General features: G+C 36.7%; 1 protein-coding gene across 3 annotated transcripts in view; it reads left to right on the top strand.

Annotated features, from left to right (window-relative positions):
* The window catches only part of GABRA4 (gamma-aminobutyric acid type A receptor alpha4 subunit), a 67,368-nt gene that overhangs the window by 1,552 nt on the left and 43,303 nt on the right, over positions 1-22,513 (top strand). For all 3 annotated transcript variants that reach the window (XM_021101169.1, XM_003356906.4, XM_021101170.1), the window contains exons 3-7: positions 14,106-14,173; positions 15,241-15,461; positions 15,640-15,722; positions 18,348-18,491; positions 20,193-20,345. In XM_021101169.1, the coding sequence (XP_020956828.1) occupies positions 14,106-14,173; positions 15,241-15,461; positions 15,640-15,722; positions 18,348-18,491; positions 20,193-20,345 (669 nt within the window). The remainder of the gene's footprint in view (positions 1-14,105; positions 14,174-15,240; positions 15,462-15,639; positions 15,723-18,347; positions 18,492-20,192; positions 20,346-22,513) is intronic.

The following is a 22,513-nucleotide window of genomic DNA, read 5'->3' as shown; positions in this document are numbered from 1 at the left end:
CCTAGGAAATGAATCTGGGGCACGAAGCTGCCTGCTCTGCAAGAGAACCCAGTCCTTTCCTATTCTTTTCCATAGTGGGATGAGATTTTACTTTATTTGGAGAAGTGGCATTTACTCCCCTTCTAAGACTTTGGAGTCAGGTATTTCTGCTTTACATCTTCCTTCAGTAAATATGTATAAAGGGTCTAATAGAGGCACGTCCACTAACAGCACTGTTGCTCTTTTTCATAGTCTATTTGCTTATGTAATGAGAATCTCTGTGGCAAGCATTGTGCTAGGCACCAGGTTCACAGAAATCTCAAGATACAATTCTTAACCTCAGACACCCCCTCAGTGCAGTTCAGAGCACACATGTCTTCCTAACCACCAAATCCCTTTCTTCCCACTCCTCTGAGCTAGTTACCTCTTGGGAAGTGAGTTGAGAAGACACAGGCTCTATCTTAAAGGCACTTATATTCTAGAAGTAGTAGTAACAGTAACTCATATCATATTTATTTACCCCAAATTTCATCTATACCAGGCGTTTCATAGGCATTCTTATTTTACCCTCACAGCAACCCTGAGGGAAAACTACTACTCTTCCTATTTTACAGATGAAGAAATTGAGGCTGGGGAGCTTAAGCAACTGGTCCAAGTTCACCATTAGTAAGTGGCATGGCCAGGATGTGTATTCAAAAGACAAAGCCATAAAGACTGTGATGCTATTAGCTACTCTGTTATGAGTGTCATGATATTAGCAGCATTGATGCATTCAAGCTTCCTACCGAGGGTGTTTAGGAGATAAGAAGATAGGGAATGCAGAAAGTAAAAGAGAGTGGGACTTTCCTGGAAAACAGTGAGGGATTCGACATTATTTCCAAGGTGTCTGGTCCCAGCTTGGAAAGAATTGTTGGAAATGAAAGGGAATTGGATAGAGTTGGACAAGGCTTTGGAGTTCATCTAGTCTTGTTCTTCTCATGCAACAAAGGAGAACACTGAAGATTAGAAAAAGAGTGATTTATAGAAGGAAAAATAGCATAGGCTGGAATCAGGTCTTCTGGAATCAAGAGCCACTTTTTTTCTGGATTTTTTGGAGAAGGTTACAGGAAGCCATAGCAGATACTACTTCAGATTTGCATGTTGAGAGTGATAAAGACGGATGAGAAGGATGAAGGATTTTCCTGGCTCTTTTCACATTGCCTCTCCAGGGTTAGGATGCTCAACACTGTATTTGCTGTCATGCAAATCTGAAAAGAGGCTTCCTTACAGAAGTGAATCATTTGTCAATGCATGATCTTTGATAAGTGACTGGAAAATTATCACTTTAGATCAAAAATAATTTTGTGGAGAAGGTTTCAGATGATGTGATACCATTTATGACTATATTATATCAATAAAAGAGGATTTATCTGCCCATAAAGTTTCTAAACTTGACATTTTGAGAAAAAAAAATGGGAATACCAAATCACATGTAGTTTAAGTATTCATTAGAGAATTCATTAGAGAATTGATGTCCCTGAACATGAATTAAAGTGAAAAGTTATCATTGAAATGATATGGTTTTATTATTAATGTTGAAAATTGAAATAATATCTGCCCAGTTGGTTATAATGCAAGTTATAATTCAAAAGGAAGACGGAATCCATTGTGGATGTATTCTTTTTACCAATGACCCTCTTCTATGATAATATATAGCCAATAGAATGAATGAAATCAACCTATGTAAGCCCTTGCTGGATTTTGGTTAGCTGCAGTACTGCTAAAATGTTTCAAGGGCATTATTAGTCATCTTATTAGTCTCTGCCAAGTGATCTTCATTATCTGCCTGGAGATTCTTTTATAGCTTTATGAGAAAGGATTGAATTCGCATTACTTCAAGTGTTAGCCGTTGATTAATTATTAATAATTTACTATATAGCACAGTTTGGAGGTTGTTGCTCATAAATATTTCTGGTAAATATGATTTCATTTTTATTTTCTGTAAAGGCACAGTATTCCCAATGTGATAGCGGAATAGTGATTCTCACCTGCAGAAAATATATAATCTATTTATAAGATATTGTAAATGAGTATCACCAAAATAATAAGAACACATGGTAAGCAGAGACTCTTGGATGCCACGAATTTGATCCCTTCTTTGGCCTTTTATACTTAAGTTTGGCATTTTAGAAATGGAATGAAAACAATTCTGATTTTGACCCGTACACTATAAATACAGATTTACTTCTTGGTTCCTTTAATCCTACTTCTGCTCTTGGTGGAGCCTTTACTTTATATCTGTTTATACAACTTAGCTGTGTTCCATTTAAAATAAAGCTAGAAGCAAAGATCTGAATTGAAATTGGATGGTTTGTGATTGCTCAGTAGGCCAGGCAGGGGTTGAAATAGATGTGGAAATGAAATTATGTATTTTTAACTCAGCAGCACAGCTTGCAAAGGGGAAGTGAAAGGAACTGAAAGGGTTCTTTCTTTTCATCCCTCCAGGATCTCCCCTCCTTTGTCTCCCACGTTCTCCACTGGAGAAGGAAAGGGGAAAGGTGAGAAGGAAGGAAGGAGGCGAGTGAGGGAAGCTAGGTTGGGACATCTGAGGGGTAGAGTCCTTCTAGCCTCTGACAAATCAGTCTGCTCTCATCCAGAAGTAGCTTCTACTTGCTTAGAAGCGACACACAAGTGAACCCTTCCACAAAGGAGCTAGAAAATGACCCTCTGGACTCATATCCACTTTCGCATCATCTTAAAAATGCATAGCTAAGGTGCCAACCACCAGGAGAGAGTTTAGGAAGCCAGCCCTTACCCACTTCCATTTATTGAAGGACTACACAACTTTTTGCGCATCTCCAGTTTTTGAGGTAACGTTCAGAAATAGTAAATGCTTCCAGATAAATATAAATATAGATGATTGCCTTACATCATTTTCCATAATCTCTCTGAAATGGGAATGGAGAACTCGGGTCAGTTTTGCAAGGTTGTTTACCAACACAGTAGGACTTCACATTAGTAAGGTTTTCACCACGTTTCAAAACATGTTCACAAGCAATGTCTAAAAAGACGATCAAAACAACACAAAAAGATAAGCAGGGTGGGCATCATCTCTTGGTTAGAGAGAAGGCTGAGAAACATTGCAATGAATTACCCAAGAACCCTGTGATTAGGAATTGACAAGGCCAGGCAGCTAGTTTATTGCTACAACCCTTCTAAGACTTTTTTGCATCCTTCTGTTTATTAGGAGTTAAATTATCATTAAAATACCTCTTGTTACCAAGTCTTTAAAATAAGCAAAACTATACTTCTCCCAAAGGCATAAAATGAGGACTTTTAGTCTAAAGCTTTAATAACATTTTGAAATAGAAAAGGAAACATTGGGGAGTGTGTACATCTAGGTAAATTTGTTAAAAAATTTCCCACAGAAATGAAAATATCCTTCCTAGCAGTGTTTTCAGATGATCTATATAGCTCAGCCTAAAAATTAAATTGAGGTGTCATGTGCTAGCTTTATTCATTTGAATGCTGACGTAGAATATATTTTTTTAGGAGTTCCAACGTGGCTCAGCAGTAACAAACCCAACTAATATCCACGAGGATATGGGTTTGGTCCTTAGCCCTGCTTAGTGAGTTAAGGATCCAGCATTGGCTTGAGCTGTGGTGTAGGTCGCAGACATGGCTTGGATCTAACGTTGCTGTGGCTGTGGCATAGGCTGGCAGCTGTAGCTCTGATTTGACCCCTAGTCTGGGAATTTCCATATGCCATGGCTGTGACCCTTAAAAAAAAAAGACCAAAAAATATATATATTTTTAAAAATATATAGATGAAAATAACATTTTATACCCACAGGACAACAGAAAAATAAAGCTTCATTCTCTTCTGATTTGTCATATTCATTCATTCATTCATTTGTTGAACCAATACATAGAGACTGTTATGTGTTAAGAACAATGATAAGTTGTAAAGATATAATTCTGAATCAGACACAGTGAAGAGAGATAAAAAATAACAAGGTATCAAAATAATTAAAGATAATGCTATGGAAAAATCCAATAGCATGCTAAGATAAGGAATAAACTGGGTGGAGTATCAATTCAGATACAGTGGACAAGGAAGTCTTTTAGGCTAAAACATAAGGTGACAGACATGGAAAGATTAAGCAAAAGTTGTTCTTAGGCAGAAAAAAAAAAGCAAGTGCAAAGATTCTGAGGTAGATAATAAATTAGTGAGATTTATACAGTAAAAGGGATCCAGTATGCCTGGAGTTAGAAATCAATAGGAAGAATCTCATGGGATTATCTTGGCTTTTGGTAAAGGAGTTTTCTTTTTGTGAATCTGGGCACCACTAAGGTATTTTAGGGGGTGAGGGGAATGACATGGTGTGACTTAGATTGTAATGTGATCCCTCTGGTTGCTGCATAATAAAAAGAAAGGCTTAGATTTGGAGGTGGGGCAATATTAGAAACAAGGAGACCAATGAAAAAGCTTTTTATTCCTTGGTTCTCTCCATTAAATTAATTGTGGCTTGGAATAAGATGGTAGATATAGAAAAAATGACTATAAATGAATAAAAGTGGGATATATTTTGGAGGTATAATTCAACAACAATAGGCAGTGGATTCCATATGGGTGGTGAAGGAAAGGGAGAAATCAAAAATGACTCATTTTTTTTTTTTTTTGAAAAAGTACATCAATAGTCTTGCCTGATAGGTATGATTGCTGCTATTGAGTAAAGTAGATTGGAGGGCACTGGAGGAGAACAGTCAAGGGAGGGGGGTGAAATCAAGAGCTCATGTGTGGCTATCTTTAAGCTTAGGATGCTGGGGTGGCATCCTAGTGGTTGTTCATGTCTTGGTATCAGAGGAGAGTTTTGTCTGGAGTCATCAGTATATAATGCTGTGAGAATAGAGTAGATGTATAGAGAAGACTATAGAGAGAGCAGAGCAAAGAGCCCAGAACCACACCTCAAGAAAACGTTAACAATTGAGTAAGGGCAGAAAACACAATTGTCAGAGGAGTTCCCGTCATGGCTCAGCAGAAACAAATCTGACCAGTATCCATGAGGATCTGGGTTCGATCCCTGGCCTTGCTCAGTGGGTTAAGGATCTGGTGTTGCCATGAGCTGTGGTGTAGGTTGCAGGCGAGGCGCAGATCCTATGTGGCTATGGCTGTAGTGTAAGCTGGTGGCTACAGCCCCCATTCGATCCCTAGCCTGGAAACGGCCATATATCTTTGCCCTGAAAAGACAAAAAAAAAAAAAAAGCTTGTCAAAGGAGAATGGAAAAGAGTAGACTGTGATGTAGTCAAGAGAATGGAATGTCTTAGGAAGGAGTGATGAGACACTTCTCAAGTTCTTCTAAGATACTGAGTAAGATAAGGACTGATCACAAGGAGATATTTAATTTTATTTACTTTTCATCAAAAATTCATCAATTGTATAATATATACTGGACACTCTTGTAGGATGGCACGGAGGATACATTGGCAAACAAAAAAGACACAATTCCCTGCCCTCCTGAGCTGATACTCTGGTGAAAGAGACAGAAAAGGGGCAACAGAAATAAGCAAACTATACAGTGTATCAAATGTCAATAAAGAACTCCTATCAAGTAGTATAAAGCAGGCAAGGAGGTTGCAGTTTTAACTAGTAGTTAGGAAAGGCTCGAAGGGATATTTGAACTTGGTCCAAAGTAGGTAAGAGCATAAGCTGGGTCTTGTTAGAAGAGAGTCTATGCGCAAACATGCTAAGCGTGGGGGTGTCACTGCAGTGAAGTTAACAGGGCCAAAGAGTAAGAAGGGGTCAGTGAGAAACAGGGATGAGGTTGTGTAGATCTTTGCAGGCTGGTGAGAACTTTGCTTTTACTACAAATCACATTAGAAGTAACTGATCAGTTTCCAGTAGGGGTGAGATCTGAAAGGGCTAATTTTCAAAGGCTTGCTTTGGTTACTGGATTGAGAACAGTGAATGGCGATCAAGGGCAAGTGCAGAAAAGTTTTTAAGGTAAATCGAGCAGGGGACAATGGACATTTGGATCAAGTTGGTGACGGAGAATTTGCAAAGTTGTAAGATATGATTGGCTTCTAGCTATATTTCAGAGTTCTAGTCCACTGGTGACAGCAAGAATGTGGGATGCAAGAAAAAGTGAGGTGTCTAGTGGGACACTTAAGTTTTTGACTTGAACATCTAGAAAAACAGAGTTGCCAAGACTATGGTAGAAGCAGCTTAGGGATGTGGATGAACCATTTGTTTGTGGGATACGTTAAATTTGACTTACTTCCTAGGTATAAAGCGAAGATAAGCATTAATTTTATTGGCCTATAGTTGATTTGCAATGTGGTATTAGTTTCAGGTGTACAGCAAAGTGAATCAATCATATATATAAATATATCCATTTACAGGGACATGGGTGGATCTGGAGATTCTCATACCGAGTGAAGTAAGTCAGACAGAAAAAGATAAATACCATATGATATCACATATGTGGAGTTTAATAAAAATGATATGAAAGAACTTATTTAAAAACAGAAACTCACAGATTTTGAAACAAATCTTATTATGGTTACCGTAGATGAAACCACTCAGGAGAAGGAAGAATTGGGAGGGTGGGAATAACACATCAAATAGATGATTAATGAGAATTACTGTATAGCACAGGGAAACCTACTCAATAGTTTGGGATAACTTGTATGGGATTGCCCTTTTTAAAGGATTAGAAGTACCATAACCTGTTTGTATACCCCTGGAAATAGACTAGTAGAGAATAACTTAATATAGAGTGGAGGGAAGGGATAACTGAAAAAAAGATGTCTAGAATCCAGAACACAAATCTGCTTTCTTAAGCTCTTGGTTTAATAAAAAAAGATGTGCTGGTGCTAATGTATATTTACATGTTCTTTAGGGTAAGAATATGCAAAATACATTTGCTGAAATAAACTGAAAACCTAGATACAGTTTATTAATAAATTAGTGGATATTTAGATGATATTTCACTGGGTTGTGAGTTTTCTTTCAGATGAAATAAATATGTCAATTTGCATTTTGTATATTATTAAGCAAATAGCTGCTTTATTGTCTAGGCCTTTTTAATGTTTTTGTTTATTTTTTGTTTTTAGTTTTTTGATTTTTTAAAGTTTTATTGAAGTATAATTGATGTACAAAGTTGTGATAATTTCTGCTCTACAACAAAGTGATTTAGTTATACACTGACATACATCCCTTCTTGTTCAGATTCTTTTCCCATGTAGATTATCACAGAATATTGGGTAGACTTCTCTGTGCTAGGTAGCAGAGCCCCACTGGCCAATCATTCCGTATGCCATAGCGTGAATATGCCAGTCCCAAACCCCCAGTCCATCCCTCCCCACCATGTCCTCTTTGGGGCCCATAAGTTTCTAAAGTCTATGAGTCTGTTTCTTTTCTGCAAATAAGTTCATTTGTATCCTTTTTTTAAAGATTCCACATATGGATATCCACACAAGTGATATCATATGATGTTTGTCTTCCTTGTCATTCTGCAGTAATTCAGATTTACTTCACTTAGTATGACAATCTCTAGGTCCATCCATATAATATTTTTAAAAAACTTCTGCTGCACTGAATTGGATTCTGGATTAATAATCCTTGGCTCATGTCACACTCCCATTATTGGTCCAAACATAACCTTTTTATTCATCCGTCTATTCATTTATTCATTCATTTATTATAATACAATAAGCACCCACTTAAATCATTAAACCGCACAACCATGACAACTTATTCTGCTCTATGGTCTCCTCTATCCTATTTTTTAATCTTTCCCACCCAAAGTGACCACCTTTCTGAATCTTGGTTTGAAGTATTGCATCGCTTTATTTGAATAGCATTTTAGCGCAATTTTATTCCTTAATAAATACATTTAAAATTTAATAATTTTTAACATGATACTTACAATCTTTGGATGCTTTTTTTCACTTGATTGTGTATTTACAAGATTCCTTCTTACCCTTGTGTATTGCTGTAGATCATTCATGTTGACTGCCGTGTGATATTCCCACTGCATCGAAACCAGCTGATTCATCTGCTCTGTTGGCAGCAGGCATTTTGCTTGTTTCCAAGACTGTGTTGCTGTGAATATTCTGGCCCAAATTTCCTGCTGTAAATGTGCAAGAGTTTCTTTTGCATATATATCCAAGAATGGGTTTTCTGGATCTTAGTGTAAGTGGGAGTTCAACTTGATGAGATAATGCCAAACTGTTTTCTCTGGTGGATTTACAAATTCAAACTCCCATTTACAGTGAAAAAGAGATTCAGGATCCACAAACTCTTCAACACTTTAGTAAAGAATATATAGGGAGTTCCCGTAGTGGTTCAGTGGTCATGAACCTGACTAGTATCCATGAGGATGTGGGTTGGGTCCCTGGCCTTGCTCAGTGGGTTAAGGATCTGGTGTTGCTGTGAGCTGTGGTATAGGTCACAGATGAGGCATGGATCCAGCGTTGCTGTGGCTGTGGTGTAGCCTGGCAGCTGCAGCTCTGATTCGACCACTAGCCTGGGAACTTCCATATAGCATGGGTTCGGCCCTAAATGCAAAAGAAAAAAGAATATATATGTATATGTAATTGTATATATCTTTTCAAATCTTTATTGCCCACAAGATTCTCCTCCTATAGCAGGGAACTATATCTAATCAATTGCGATGGAACATGATGGAGGATAATGTGAGAAAAAGAATATGTGTGTGTGAGAAAAAGAATATATACTTCCTCAAATGCATAGCTGGGGAGGCAACGCAGAAAACACATACATATATATATATGTATAACTGGGTCACTTTGCTGTACAGCAGAAATTGACAGAACACTGTAAATCAATTATAATAAAAACTAAAAAAATAAAATTTTCAAAAGTAAAAAACCCCCAGAATTTTCCTCCCGTGAATTGCATTCTCAGCATTTGCTCATATTCTATTGCTGTTTTTAGGACTTTTCTTATTTATTTTTTTGATGGCTTTAATATTTAAAAAGTGGAGCTGGATTGATAGAAGGATCATAGCATAAAAGCAGCATTAATCTTTAATGTCATCTAAGTAAGACTCTATAGTAATTTGCTTTCTTAGCAATATCAATGTACAACTGTCCCTTATTTAATATACGAGAAGGCTAGTTTTTCTGTATTTTGTAAGTGACAAATGACATTAGAGATTTTTTTAAATATTCCACCAAGGTTCTTTGTTGTTGCTCTATCGATTAAAAGTACTCTAAGTCTCCTGATTTGGGGAGACACATTAATAGTGTTTTGTAAGATGTAGCTGGATGCATGGCTTTAGGTGACTGAGAAACTGGAAATACTTCCTCAAATGCATAGCTGGGGAGGCAATGCAGAAAACAAAGTTGACTCCTTTCAACATCTGCAAAACAGCTTAATTCTTTCTCCTGGGTGTGGCAGCAAATTGTACTCTATTACTGGAGAAGAAAATTAAAAAGTAATATTTTGGTCCAGGTCTATATAGCTAAAGTAAACACTAGGAAATTATCTGAGACATTGTTAATTACCTTTCCACTTCCCAAGCAAGTTATATTCATTAGTAAGATGGGAGTATTCCTCTGAAATTGATCTTGGTGGTTTTAGCTCTTTGTTTTTTCAATGACTGTTGAAGATCACTTTGCCTTAGGAACTATCCACTCTATGCAGGAGGGGGTTAAAAACTATTTCCCGATTACCAAAAAAGTAGGATTTTAAAATAAAAGTTGTCTCATGTTACAAAAATGAATATAAAATTATGAGAAGTCCTTCCAAGCTCAAAATTATCTGGTTTCTATGTAATTATGCTCTTAGAAAAGGTTGATTTGAACATCCTAAACAGCAGGGTTAGAGGAAGTGTCTCTAAGAATTATTCTTAATTGCATAGCGACCATTACTCATTGAAAACTGATTTATTGGAAACCTATTATGTTTATGTCCTGGGATTTGTTCGGGGAAAGGATGCAAATATAGATAAAACACGGATTCTACTTTAATCGGGAAATATTTTTAGCCTAATTGATGTAACAAATGAGTCCCAGTAATTTTGCCTTTGGGGTGATTTTAAAACCACTACTGGAATAATATGAGGAACTCAGTCAAACACATCGTTATTTACCACCTAGCATATGTAAAGCACTGTGCTCATTTGGGATTTGCAAGAGGATTGAGATTTCGTCTTGTCTTCACTGTTAAGGAGGGCGAGACAGATTCAAGCAGGCTGTAATAAGAGTAAGAGAAAAGTCAGAGAAAGAGCTGTAGGAACATAGTTGAGAAACTACTCATGAAACAAAACAGGAAAGATATGCATTGCCTATTATGTACTCGATAGAAAATTATATGTAATTAATTGCTGACAGAATTTAATGATGTAATTAGTTTGGTAAATCTAGAATGTAAATCTAGAGTAATACAAGGGGTTGGGGGGGTTCCCTGGTGGCCTAGTGGGTTAAGGATCCAGCATTGATACTGCTGTGGTTCAGAGTTGCTCCTGTGGCACAAGTTCAATCCCTGGCCTGGGACCTTTCCATACCTCAGGTGTGACCACAGAAAAGCAGGAGTTGTAATTCTGGTTCTGGAGTATATTGAACTTGTGTGAGCTCAGTTTCCAAATCCATAAAGTTCTCGTAAAATACACCCCTGGAGGGTGTTGTGAAGATTGAATGAAATAGCCCATGGGAAGAGCTTGGCGTCCTGCTTGGCAGATGGAAAGCCTTAAATCAATAGTAGTAGTGTCTCTACTTACTGTTCTTTGGGAAAAACCCTATTTCATGTGAGCAGTTCCACACATACATGCACCTTGATCTGTCTCCTCTCCACCTCCACTGCATATCCCTAATCCAAGATACCATCATCCTACCTGGACTAACAATCAGCCTCTTAGAACAGCTCTTCTCCTCTAGCCTCCCTGTAATTCACTATCCATACAGCTGCTGGTAGGATTTTGTAAAATAGATAATTCAGATCATATATTTTCTTTACATCTTTAGTGGTCTCCCAATGATTAAAGGGTAACAAATCAAACTTCTCACCATAACCTATAAACAGAGACAGAGCTGGACTGCAGATCAGAGGGGGTTTTATGAAGATAACTTTAGACCTAGGGGATTAAGCTATTCCAATTGTTCTTTGTCTTTTTTGCCTAAATGATTGCCTAACCAGTATCCAAGGGAAAACGTTTTTCTTGGGGAAAACTTGGGGAAAGAACACAGGACAACTGATTAACCTCTGCATTCATTTGCTTCTGCCATAACAAAGCACCACAGAGTGGCTTAAGTAATAGCAAGTTTATTTTTTCATATTTCCAGAGACTTGAAGTCCAAGATCGAGGTGTCAGCAGGGTTGATTTCTTCTAGGCTCTCTGTCCTTGGCTTGTAGATGGCTGTCCTCTCTCTGTGTCTTTACATTGTTCTTCTTCTGTGTGTTTCTGGGTCCCAATGTCTTCTTATTAGGGCACCAGTCGTATTAGCATAGGGTCTCTCTAGTGACTTTGTTTTAAATTAATCCCCCCTTTTAAGACCCTACCTCAAAATATTATTACTTTCCGAGTACCAGGTGCTAGAACTTTAATATATGAGTTTAGAAGGAACATACTTGAGCCCATACCAACCTCTTTCACTGGTTCTTCTACAAGTTTAAAACTGTCACCATTACATACTGTATACATATGTTGCTTAAAAGATACCACTTTCAGAATATGGGCAGAGAAGGAGGTGCTCTGTCTGAGCTTTTCCCCTGACGTTTTCCTCACCTGAAATGCATTCTCTCTGCTCTTTCAATGGCTCGTGATCTTCCTTCAGATCTCAGTTCAAAAGGCATTGCTTTGAATAGTGGCCAAAAAAATCTAGAGGGGCTTTCCAGACCCACTCCATTACCAGCCTGTTTTGTTTCTTATGAATAATAGCATTCTTCCATTTAATTTCTTTCTTTATTATTTATACTTTGGCTCCCCCAAAAGCACATTAATTCACTGAGGCAGGGAACCTGTGAGTTTTGTTTACCACATAACACCAGGGCCCAGCATGGAACCTGGCAAACGGCGGATGTTCACTCAATAAATGTTTACAGAATGGATACCCAAATGAAATTTCTCTACCAATTATATATATTTTTAGGATCTCATTCAATCTCAAAGATATTTTTGTAATCATATAAAGCAAATACTGAATAATTTCACAAACAAATACTGAGGTCGTGATGCTGAACATAGAGCATGTGATTCTGACCCTATTAAAGTTTGAGAACAAGTATCCTAATTTTATTCTGAAGATTCTTGTCAAACAGTTCCTCTTGTCAGGACCTACTCAACCTTAATTGTTCTGAGTATTATCTCGTCTTGCTCTGACTTGCACCAAAATAGTGTTTTGTTTTGTTTTGTTTCCAACACTTTAGCAATTGTCCTGAAGAAACTAGGAGAGTGATTTCTCCCATTTTGGAAACTTTTAGAATGAAATCTCCATCTGCTAGGGTTCAACACCTTACTGACTTCCTGGATTACCTGTCTATTTCTGGAACACTTTGGTTTTGATAAGCTTATTACGATCATATTTTTGTAGTTGTTGTTTTCCCTTTTCTCATTCAAATAAAAATTCAATTAACTTCTCACACCTATTCTCTCTGTTTTCCAAAAGTGTTATTTTTAAAAAATGAAAACTCATGGCAGATCAACGTGATCTATACTTTTCCTTTCACTGTACTTCCAAAGAATAATTTTTTTTTAGGATACATATTCAAAAACTTTTGCTTTCTCCCTCAAAATGTTTTTCTTTCTATGGCTCAGTCTTCACCACATAGAAACAAAAAATAGTCTCATATTTTTATGAGGATAGCTTTAGACCTAAGCTATTCCAATTGTTCTTTGTCTTTTTTGGCATAAGTCCAGTTGCCTAACCAGTATCCAAGAGAAATAGTCTATCTGGAGAGCAGATGTTATTCTTTCCAGTATGGACTGTGTAGCCTCTGGCCATACAGTGCTATAAACCATCACTTAAGAAATGATACTCAAGAGTGTAAGAATTTTTTACTAGTAATAAAAGTTGATGTGATGTATAATAATATTTTTATCATTATTGAGCATGCTGTTATGTTATGGAGACTGGGACAAGTGATTTACATGTATTATTTCAGTTAATAGTCATTAAAACCTTTAACTCTGATGATATGTGACTTGACCAAGATTATACAGTTAGAAAGTGTTACAGCCAAATGTGAACGCCAGAATTTCTGGTTTTAAGCATTGTGCTAAACCCAGATTGCAGCAGTTTTCCTTTGTTGAAAATCTGTATCAGCCCCATTATCATGATGCTCCCACCTTTCTCTTCTGCCAGACACACTCCTATACTTGTTCCTGAACCAGTCTTAGTTAGCCAAGATTCTTAGTTAGGAAAGAATCTCAGTAGGGGCCATCATGGGAAGGGAAGAGAAACTAAAACTTGATAAGAACTCCCATGAGAGAGTGACTGTGTTCAGGGTCTCTTAGGAGCAATTTCCTTTGATCATCATCAACAGTCTTGCCTGATAGGTATGGTTGCTGCTATTGAGAGTAAAGTAACTCACCCAAGGTCACAGAGCAAGTAGGTGGCAGAGCATAACTAGGTCTGACTTTTAGGAGAGTTTGTCTTTGATTCTACTGACCAATGGATGGTCTGCCTATCGTGAAAGATGACATGAATCATTTTTGTGTTTAAGTTATTTACCAATATCTTCAACTCACCAAAGATGCATTCCTTGCAGCCATTATGGTTTTTTCTTCTCCTCACTCTTGTGGTTTAAGTTCCCTCTTTTTAACAGCTCACCTCTTTACTAAAGGCCAATCTGATGATGGACTATAAAAAAATCACAAAAGCTAAAAGCTTTTGTTCCCTGCACTGGCTGTTGTAACAGTGCCTGGGGGTGATGTATCTTTGGAGAAACAAGGTTCCTGGTAAGTAATTGGGGTTTCTTTTTTGCCTGTAAGTAAATATTGCTTTCTGGTTTTATTGTTCTTTTGTCTACATTTTTTTGTAAAGATGCGTTATCTCACTGAAAATTCAAGATGCTTGTAAAAACATGATACATCTATCTGTCCTTACTTTTTAATTATCAAACCCATCTTGCCTATAAGATTGATAATATTTTCACACTTGTTTACTTCATACTTACTAGGTCCTGTTACTGAAGTAAAAACCGATATATATGTCACTAGCTTTGGACCTGTTTCTGATGTTGAAATGGTAGGTATTTGGGAAATTAAATGTACTTTTTTAGATTTGAAGAAAACATGCAGAAAAGAGGGCAATTAACATTTATTTTGCAGACAGTCACAGAGCCAGAAAGTCAAAGAACAGCTTAAAAAGTTTATAAGTATGATATTGGATTTGCATTTCAGCTCTAACATTTGAGTATTTTTTTGGGGGGGGGTTGGATTCATTCTCAATAAGAAAAGAACGTTCTATTACTAGTCCCCATAGTAAAATGTTGTACGTAGTATTCCCTCCCCCACTTTGGAACTTACTGAGGAGGTGAAAATTAGAGAGTGTAATTAGTTTTGGTACCAAAACTATCTTGTAGTCCTAATTGCATTTTGAATTCCCTGTTGGCCCAGTTGCTCCCCCCACTTCCCTCTTTCTCACACTTCAAGAGCTTAGAACATCAAGCACTGGTCAGGATAAATTTTTCCATTCAGTTGTGCTCTCTAATATTAAATGTTTTTAGTTTCCAGGTCAAAGAAACTACTTTCCTTTTTCCCTTGACCCTAGGCAGATGTTAACAAATTATGTGGACATAAAATTTCTCTGTTACATATTTTACTTTGTCTTACACATTTTACTTTGTCTTTGCCTGCAATTTTATGATTAATTATGCAATGATATTGGTTACACATCAACTCATTTTGTCACTTGATTTAAAACAAAGTACAAATGTAATTACCTGATGCTGGCAGTTTTATTAAATTACAGTAATTATTCTTGAATGATTAATATGTATGATAATGTATTTATCTAACAAATGTAGATTAAGGTATTAAGGTAGATATGACATACTTTATTATTTTTTAAGATTTTTATTTTTTCCATTATAGTTGATTTACAGTGTTCAGTCAATTTCTGCTATACAGCAAAGTGACCTTTAATTGTTGAGAATCTTTTTGTTCCACTGATTTTTTTTTTTTAAATCTGCTCCTATTTGTTATTTGGGGATTTCTTTTTTGAGTGGGAAAGAGGCTAGAATTTAATGCATTATCTGCATATTTACGCATACTCATCTGTGATTTGAATATGTCTGAAACTAATTTCCTTAGGAATACACAATGGATGTGTTCTTCAGACAGACATGGATTGACAAAAGACTAAAATATGATGGCCCCATTGAAATTTTGAGATTGAATAATATGATGGTAACAAAAGTATGGACCCCTGATACTTTCTTCAGGAATGGAAAGAAATCTGTCTCACATAATATGACAGCTCCAAATAAGCTTTTTAGAATTATGAGAAATGGCACTATTTTATACACAATGAGGTAGTCATTTTTTCTTTTTTCTGTTTCCCTTTTTGTTTTTTTAACTCTTCCCTTTCCTTTTTTCCCCTTCTTCCTTCCTGTCTCTTTTTTCCTTCCTTCCCTCCTTCTTCCTCATTGAGGGATCTGTAAAATTATTTTTAAAGTGTCGATTTTGATTAATTGCCTTTTTCCATCATAGACTCACCATAAGTGCAGAGTGTCCCATGAGATTGGTGGATTTCCCCATGGATGGCCATGCATGTCCTTTGAAATTTGGGAGTTGTAAGTTACAATAAAACTGTTGTTAGAATTTATGACTATTTCATGAAAGCCGATATTTTTATACATCCATGATTTTCCATAGTCCAACATTAAAATCATTGTCCATGACAACAACTGTCCAAAGTTTGACTTTTAGGAGACTGTTTATTATCTAATATATTTAAGTAAAGAAGTAAAAATAACCCTTCCCCCCCCAAAAAAAAATCTATTTCTACTTACCTAGCCTACCTAGATAGCCTAGGTAAATTGACTCATAATTCATAGGTTGGTGATCAATGGAAAAATTCAGGGACCTCTAAACTCCAAGTGTTGGTGATGTAACATAGAAAGTATAAATAACTTTCTTGTTTTCATAATTTAACAGTTTATGTTACAAGCAGAATCCTTTATGACAGACATGAATAGATGAATGTTCAGGGCTTCCTGGCATGACATAGGTTAGAATAAAATAAGCAGCTCTGTTACGACAAAAGTGACCAAAGCCCAACTAAAGAGTAGGAGGTTCAGTCTGCTATGTAGAGAGAGCAAGACAGTATATAGTGCCTTATAGATCACATTAAGGAGTTTGGATATTATTCCTAATGCCATGGGATATCTTTGGAAGGTTTTACTAAAGGGCATGGCATTCTTTGATTGACATTTCACAATTTCATTTCAGCTTTTCTATGGAGGATGGATTATAGGGAAGCAAGAGAAGAAGCAGAGAAGACTAGAGGCTGTATGTCTTAGTACAAAGAGGGTGGTGGCTTAGACTAGAATGGTACCGGGAAGTGTGAGACAGCTGGATTTGGGATATATTGTGGAGGTGAAGGGAAGAGGATGAAATGAATGGGTAGGACGGACTATGGAATTCCTTTTCCCCAAGCTCCTTTCTCAGAGACGGGAGCAAAATGTGATTGCCTTTTCTCATGTCTGCCTCAAATATTTGACTCAATCAGAATCTACTGAAAATAGATACTGACTTTTACTATTGCTTCAGATTCTTAGTCGCACTGATTGTGAAATTGTTTTCTGCTGTTATCTTTGCTCATTGCTTAACTTAATGAGACTCCATTAAGTCACCATTCTTTTTATAACCCTTAGTAATCACAATATTCAATTGGGCTAACTTGAAGCTAGAGAGAATCCTTTGCTCCCTGGCCAGTGATTTAATGAGGGAATATAAAAACAGAAAAGTAGGTAGACAGAAAGGGCAAACTTACTGTAGTCAGAATTTAAAACTATTTGTGCTGTATAAATTTTACCCAAGATAGCTCTAATCTAGGGAAAGTCCTTGACCACCCATCACCCTGCCCTCCCCTCGCCCCCCAGCCTAGTTCTCATAGAAGGCACTCTTCTCATTGGTCCTCAATCAGGATTTGTATAACATAAAGAAATTACCCCTTGGAGCTGATGATTCAAGGTTGGGAATTAAAGAGAGAGGCCCATCATACTTAGCAAAGAAGTATTCTTAATCACTCTGGAAGGAGAAAAATATCATTTAACTATGTTTACATTTCATACGAGAAAAACAGGGTGGGGGGAAAGGCTATAAGATAACCATGAGTAGGATACCTGATTTAAAATATCATGGGCAGGAACATAGCATTCTGGGACTTTAAAAGTATGATTAAACAGGAATATACTTAAGAAGATAAACTTTGGCACATAATTGTATGCTGCTAAATGACAACACACGTCTTATATTTTGTTTTGCAAAGTCATTTGTAAAGATAGTCTCCACAGGTATCAATCCTTTTTTGCAGAATTAAACACTTTCACTGAGGATCTGCTGTGCTCTAGCCATTTTGGGAAGGTTTGTGGAGGGTAGCACACAATTCATCTTGGTTCTTTTGAACTCATTTGTGTGTGAGCCAAGCTATCTGTTCTGGGTAGACTGGTAAGCAAGCAGCTGGTCTCCATTTGCACTGAACACCGAATAATAGAAAATGGGCTTAAATTGCCGCTGGGAGGGATTTGTTGAAGACAGAAGGGGAAAATGTTCTGATTGTAAGAGTTTAAAGGTAGTGGAACTGGTTGTATAAGTACATCCCCTGGAGAGCTTTACAAACAGCATAGCCAGTTGTCCCCACAGAATGGTTCCCAAACAGCCTGGGTGTTGCCCAGAGGCAGAGTCTGAAATGGGTGACCCCCGGAGAGCTCTCCCAATAGTAGGGTTTGTTTTTCCCACTTTTGTTGTTGGAGTGTTATAGGCAGCATCTGGTACATGTCTAACTGGCAGAATTGCACTAGGATGGAAGAAGTCACTTGGTCAAGTTCTGGAAGTGAGTTAGAAAGGAAAGGAGTAGCCCTTTGACAGGACATTGCGGTGGTGGTGGAGGGGTTATTATTTCTGCTTTTCAACTGTTTATCTTATTGGTATGGAAACATATCCAAGTGCGTTGCCTTAGTTTTGTCTCTCCTCCTCCAAAGCTTTGGCGTAATAAACAAGGAATATGCCCAGTTGCAAGACTGCTTGTTTAATTCCTACAAGTGTCTCAATTGTAAACATGTTGAAGAAATCATGATCAGTACTGTTCTCATTTATTCCATCTTTCTTGGACATGTGCAATCTTCTTCATCATTGACCATCAATGCTGATGGAAGAGGAGCACTGACTCCATCCATTTCTATGCTCTCCTCCAGATGCCTATCCAAAGAGTGAGATGATCTACACCTGGACAAAAGGTCCTGAGAAATCAGTGGAAGTGCCAAAGGAGTCTTCTAGCTTAGTTCAATATGACTTGATTGGGCAAACTGTATCAAGTGAAACTATCAAATCCATCACGGGTGAGATGTTGAACAATTCAAGTCAATGTGGTACTTGGCATGAGCTGTGGGATTTTGTCCTAGCTTGTTTATTGAAATCTCTCGTGTTTTCAGGGGACAACAGAAAATTTCCAGAAAGGGAGTTGAGGCATAAATCACAGTGCAGGATTTCTTTTTTAATATATAAACCTTATTTTTGTCTAAAATAAATTCTGAGTTGGGAAGATGTGAGAAGTGTGTTGGCTTCCTTATTCAGAAACAAAAATCAGGAATCAAATATATTAAAGCTAGTTTCCATAGAATTCTGAGGCAGGAAATCTGACCATTGATTTCTGGATGCTGGATTTCCCCAAATCTTTTTTTTTTCCCCAATGTTTGTTCCTCTTCTTTTCAAAGCAAAATATAAAGCTTAATTATAAATTCTATTAAGGCTATAAATGAAATTTGTCATAGGAGTAGATGGATGGTAATTAGTGATGATTCTTGGTCTGTACTTGCTTTTGAAATGTGAATGGGAGGAATGGTAGGATTTAGTTTTTATCATATTCGATGAGGAAAAACAGCTGATTATTGCTTGTTTTAAAACTATTCCTTACATATGCATCTCACCAGGAAAAAAATATTTTCCAGCCAGCAAGTGGGATTACAAATGTGTTTTGGGAGTTCCTGCTGTGGCTCAGCAAATTAAGAATCCGACATAGTGTCCATGAGGATACAGGATAGATCCCCGGCCTTGCTCCGTGGGATAAGGATCTGGTGTTGCCACAAGCTGCCCTGTAGGCTTCAGATATGGCTCAGATGTGGCGTTGTGTCGTGGCTGTGGCATAGGCCTTCAGCTGAAGCCCTGATTCATTCTCTAGCCTGGGAACTTCCATATGCTGCAGGTGCAGCTGTAAAAAGAAAAAAAAAAAAAAAAAAAAACAAAAAAAACCTATATTTTAGGAGGATTTGAGGCTTTTGAATCTTGGGCTTCAAAATCTGAGAATAGAGCTACTGCTTCCTAAGTAACTTTCTTAATATGTCCTTTTCAGATGTAACATTAAAAATATTATCAAAAGATACCAGAAATATTACAGTTTATTTACTTATTCATTTTTTAAAGTTTTTGTCTAAATACCAATAAAACATGCCTGAACTCAGGGGTGTTATGTATGGCTCTATGCTAAATGCATTTCTTTGTGTTGTTCTTCACACATATCACATTTAGAAATAAAGCTCTTTCCTAAAACTAAGGAAGTACAGCAGCCTCTCCCTAAGCATTTATGTGTATGTAATGTATACCTTATGTATTTCACTTCTTTCTGAAACTAAGCTTTTTCTTTTCATATATAAATTGTGTGTATTTTCAAATTTTTCTAGTATTTTCCATAAAAGTTAGGGCTAAATTAAGCTCTCCAGAAATGCTGAAAATGAAGGCTAGTTTCTTTCACAGTGTTAGAACTTTAAAATAGAAAGCACTGCAAGAATTTTTTTAAAAAGTTATAGCCCAATTCATTCAATTGCTTAATTACTACATACAACAAAAATGTTTTTCTGTGTGATGATGCTCAAAATCATTTCCACCCTAGTTGGGAACTCCATAATTCTCAATGTTCATGTTGTGATGCACAGAAGATACTTTCTTTGCTTAGAATATTGTTTGTTAGTCTGAAAAATGATTATAAGGCCATTGAATAATTGCCTGCAGAACCATAACGCATTCTCCTTGTGTTTCATTCACAGGTGAATATATTGTTATGACAGTTTACTTCCACCTCAGACGGAAGATGGGTTATTTTATGATTCAGACATACATTCCATGCATTATGACAGTAATTCTTTCTCAAGTTTCCTTCTGGATAAATAAGGAATCAGTTCCAGCTAGGACTGTATTTGGTAATTATAATTCATTTTGGGGGTATTTTTATCCACATTACATTTTGATCATGATTCATGGGACTGCCCTTTAGATATCATTTCTAAGAAAATATTAAACAGTAATATATCAGGCTGTGCTGAGTAAAGAATCCCATTAGATTTCATTTTTATCAGCCGGTACAAAGTAATAAAGCTTAAGAGGATACGGGGAGCCCCTCCCTCCTTTTGGGACCCCATCAGATTTCCTTTATTGAGAACCGACAGTTGAAGATCAAGTATGAATCTCAATGTTATTTCACTTTTGGTGATATTCTTGGTTTCTAGCTTATTGCTGTGTAATTGAATTAAAATCATATCTAGGTGTTAAAATGGAATGCACTGGGAGCTTAAAATAAAACAAATAAAAGTCATGGCTGAATGAATATGAAAGCCTTAGAATAATTTGCCTTTTAATGAAGAGGAACAAAATGCAAATAGCTTAAATGCATTGAATTGGAAGGATTATGTGCTTAGTTTATTAGTTCATTTGTTATATTTGAGCTACATCTTTTTTTCCTGAATACAACATAGTTGTTCCTTTTGCTTTTATAGTGAATAGTTTCTTATAGATCATATTCTTAACCATAAGAAGTCCAGAACACATGTGTTTTAATTTTATAGCTGTTAATAAGCCTTATGCAGGTCATGCTTTGAAATAATAAAATTAGTTACAGTGATATTTATTCAAGGTAATATACCTCTCTATTCTTTTTCTCGTGATTCTCTGTAGCAGAAGCATTCAGTTGTGGGATAAGAATGAACATTGTAGAAACTGCTCTGGAAAGGGAGGATGGCCTCACAAGAAATTCCAATTTCCCTTTGCTTTTTATATTTGGTAGGAAGCCAAATAGACGCTATGGTGTAATATCTCTTGTCATACAATGGCTGAAGGGATACTGATGAGAAGGAACTGGAGATAGGGAACTTCTCACCCCATCCCCAGTCCTCAGAGAAATTCTCATAATGGCTTCTTGGTGTCCTCAGTGGTCTATCACTTATTAGCCCTGAGCCTTCAAAGGGTTATTTCTTCCTGTTTCATCGTGTGTCACAATGGGTTAAGTCATTGAGCCTTCAGCATAAGATTACTATGAAGATTCGATGAGTTAATTTGGATAGAGCATTTGGAACAATGTCTACCACACTAAAAATACTATTTTTAGTCTTTTTACTAAAGTTTACAAAATACTAAAATTTTTAGTATTTTCACTAATTTAGTAATTAATTTTGTAGTTTTAGTAAATTTACTAAGCTTTACTAAATACTAAAATACTTTAAAACTTTTTAGTATTTTTACATCATGTACTGTCATAATGATCAATGACACTAAAAATAGTATGTCACAATCCCATCTACCTCATTTGAGAATCATTACTTGATGCTATAATGTGAATGTTTATTGTGTTTTATAGTTACTGTGATTCGAATGCTTTGAATGCTTTCTTAGTTGATTATAAACTGGTAGCCACTGTTCTGTTTCATTTGTCCCCAAATAATAGAAATTCTCAGTAGTATGGGGAGAGAGAGCATTGATTACAGCTCTACCCACCCAACATTTCCTATCCAGATAAGATACTGTAAGGAAATGAAGTAGCATGTGGTAAGGATACCAATAACATTAATAATGATGATAAGATTTGCCATATACTGATAGGGGTCATCTTTTTTAATCTTCACAATAACTTAGCAAGGTAGGCATTATTAATTTTATATGGATAAGGATGCAGACTCAAAGAGATTAGGAAACTTGTATAAAGGCCTATGTCTAAGTGATAGACCCAAGACAATTTCTGTCTAACTTTGAGAACTTTCTTATTTCTATTCCACCATTCTATCTTCATGGGGGTTCTGAGGATGCGTGTGTGTGTGTGCATGTGTGTGCGTGTGTGTGTGTGTGTGTGTGTGTGTGTGTGGCAGTGGGGGGAGCTTATGCAGAATTCCAGAGCTGCTTAGTGAAAATGTATGATTGTGTGCCGAGAAACTTTGTGGGTAGCTTTTTCCATATGCTTATTTCTCATTGTGCTCATGTGCCAAGATAATTGGTATTGATTAACCAGGGAAATTATGCCCAATAATTAAGTCTTCTAAGACCTAAGATGTGTCAGAATGGTAAATATTAAATTGTTTTGGCTTTCAATGGTATTTTCATA

This window comes from Sus scrofa, chromosome 8 (genome assembly GCF_000003025.6).
Source record: "Sus scrofa isolate TJ Tabasco breed Duroc chromosome 8, Sscrofa11.1, whole genome shotgun sequence".
Classification (NCBI taxonomy): domain Eukaryota; kingdom Metazoa; phylum Chordata; class Mammalia; order Artiodactyla; family Suidae; genus Sus; species Sus scrofa.
The sequence above is the reverse complement of the archived record's forward strand: the minus strand, read 5'-3'. Positions and strand labels throughout refer to the sequence as shown.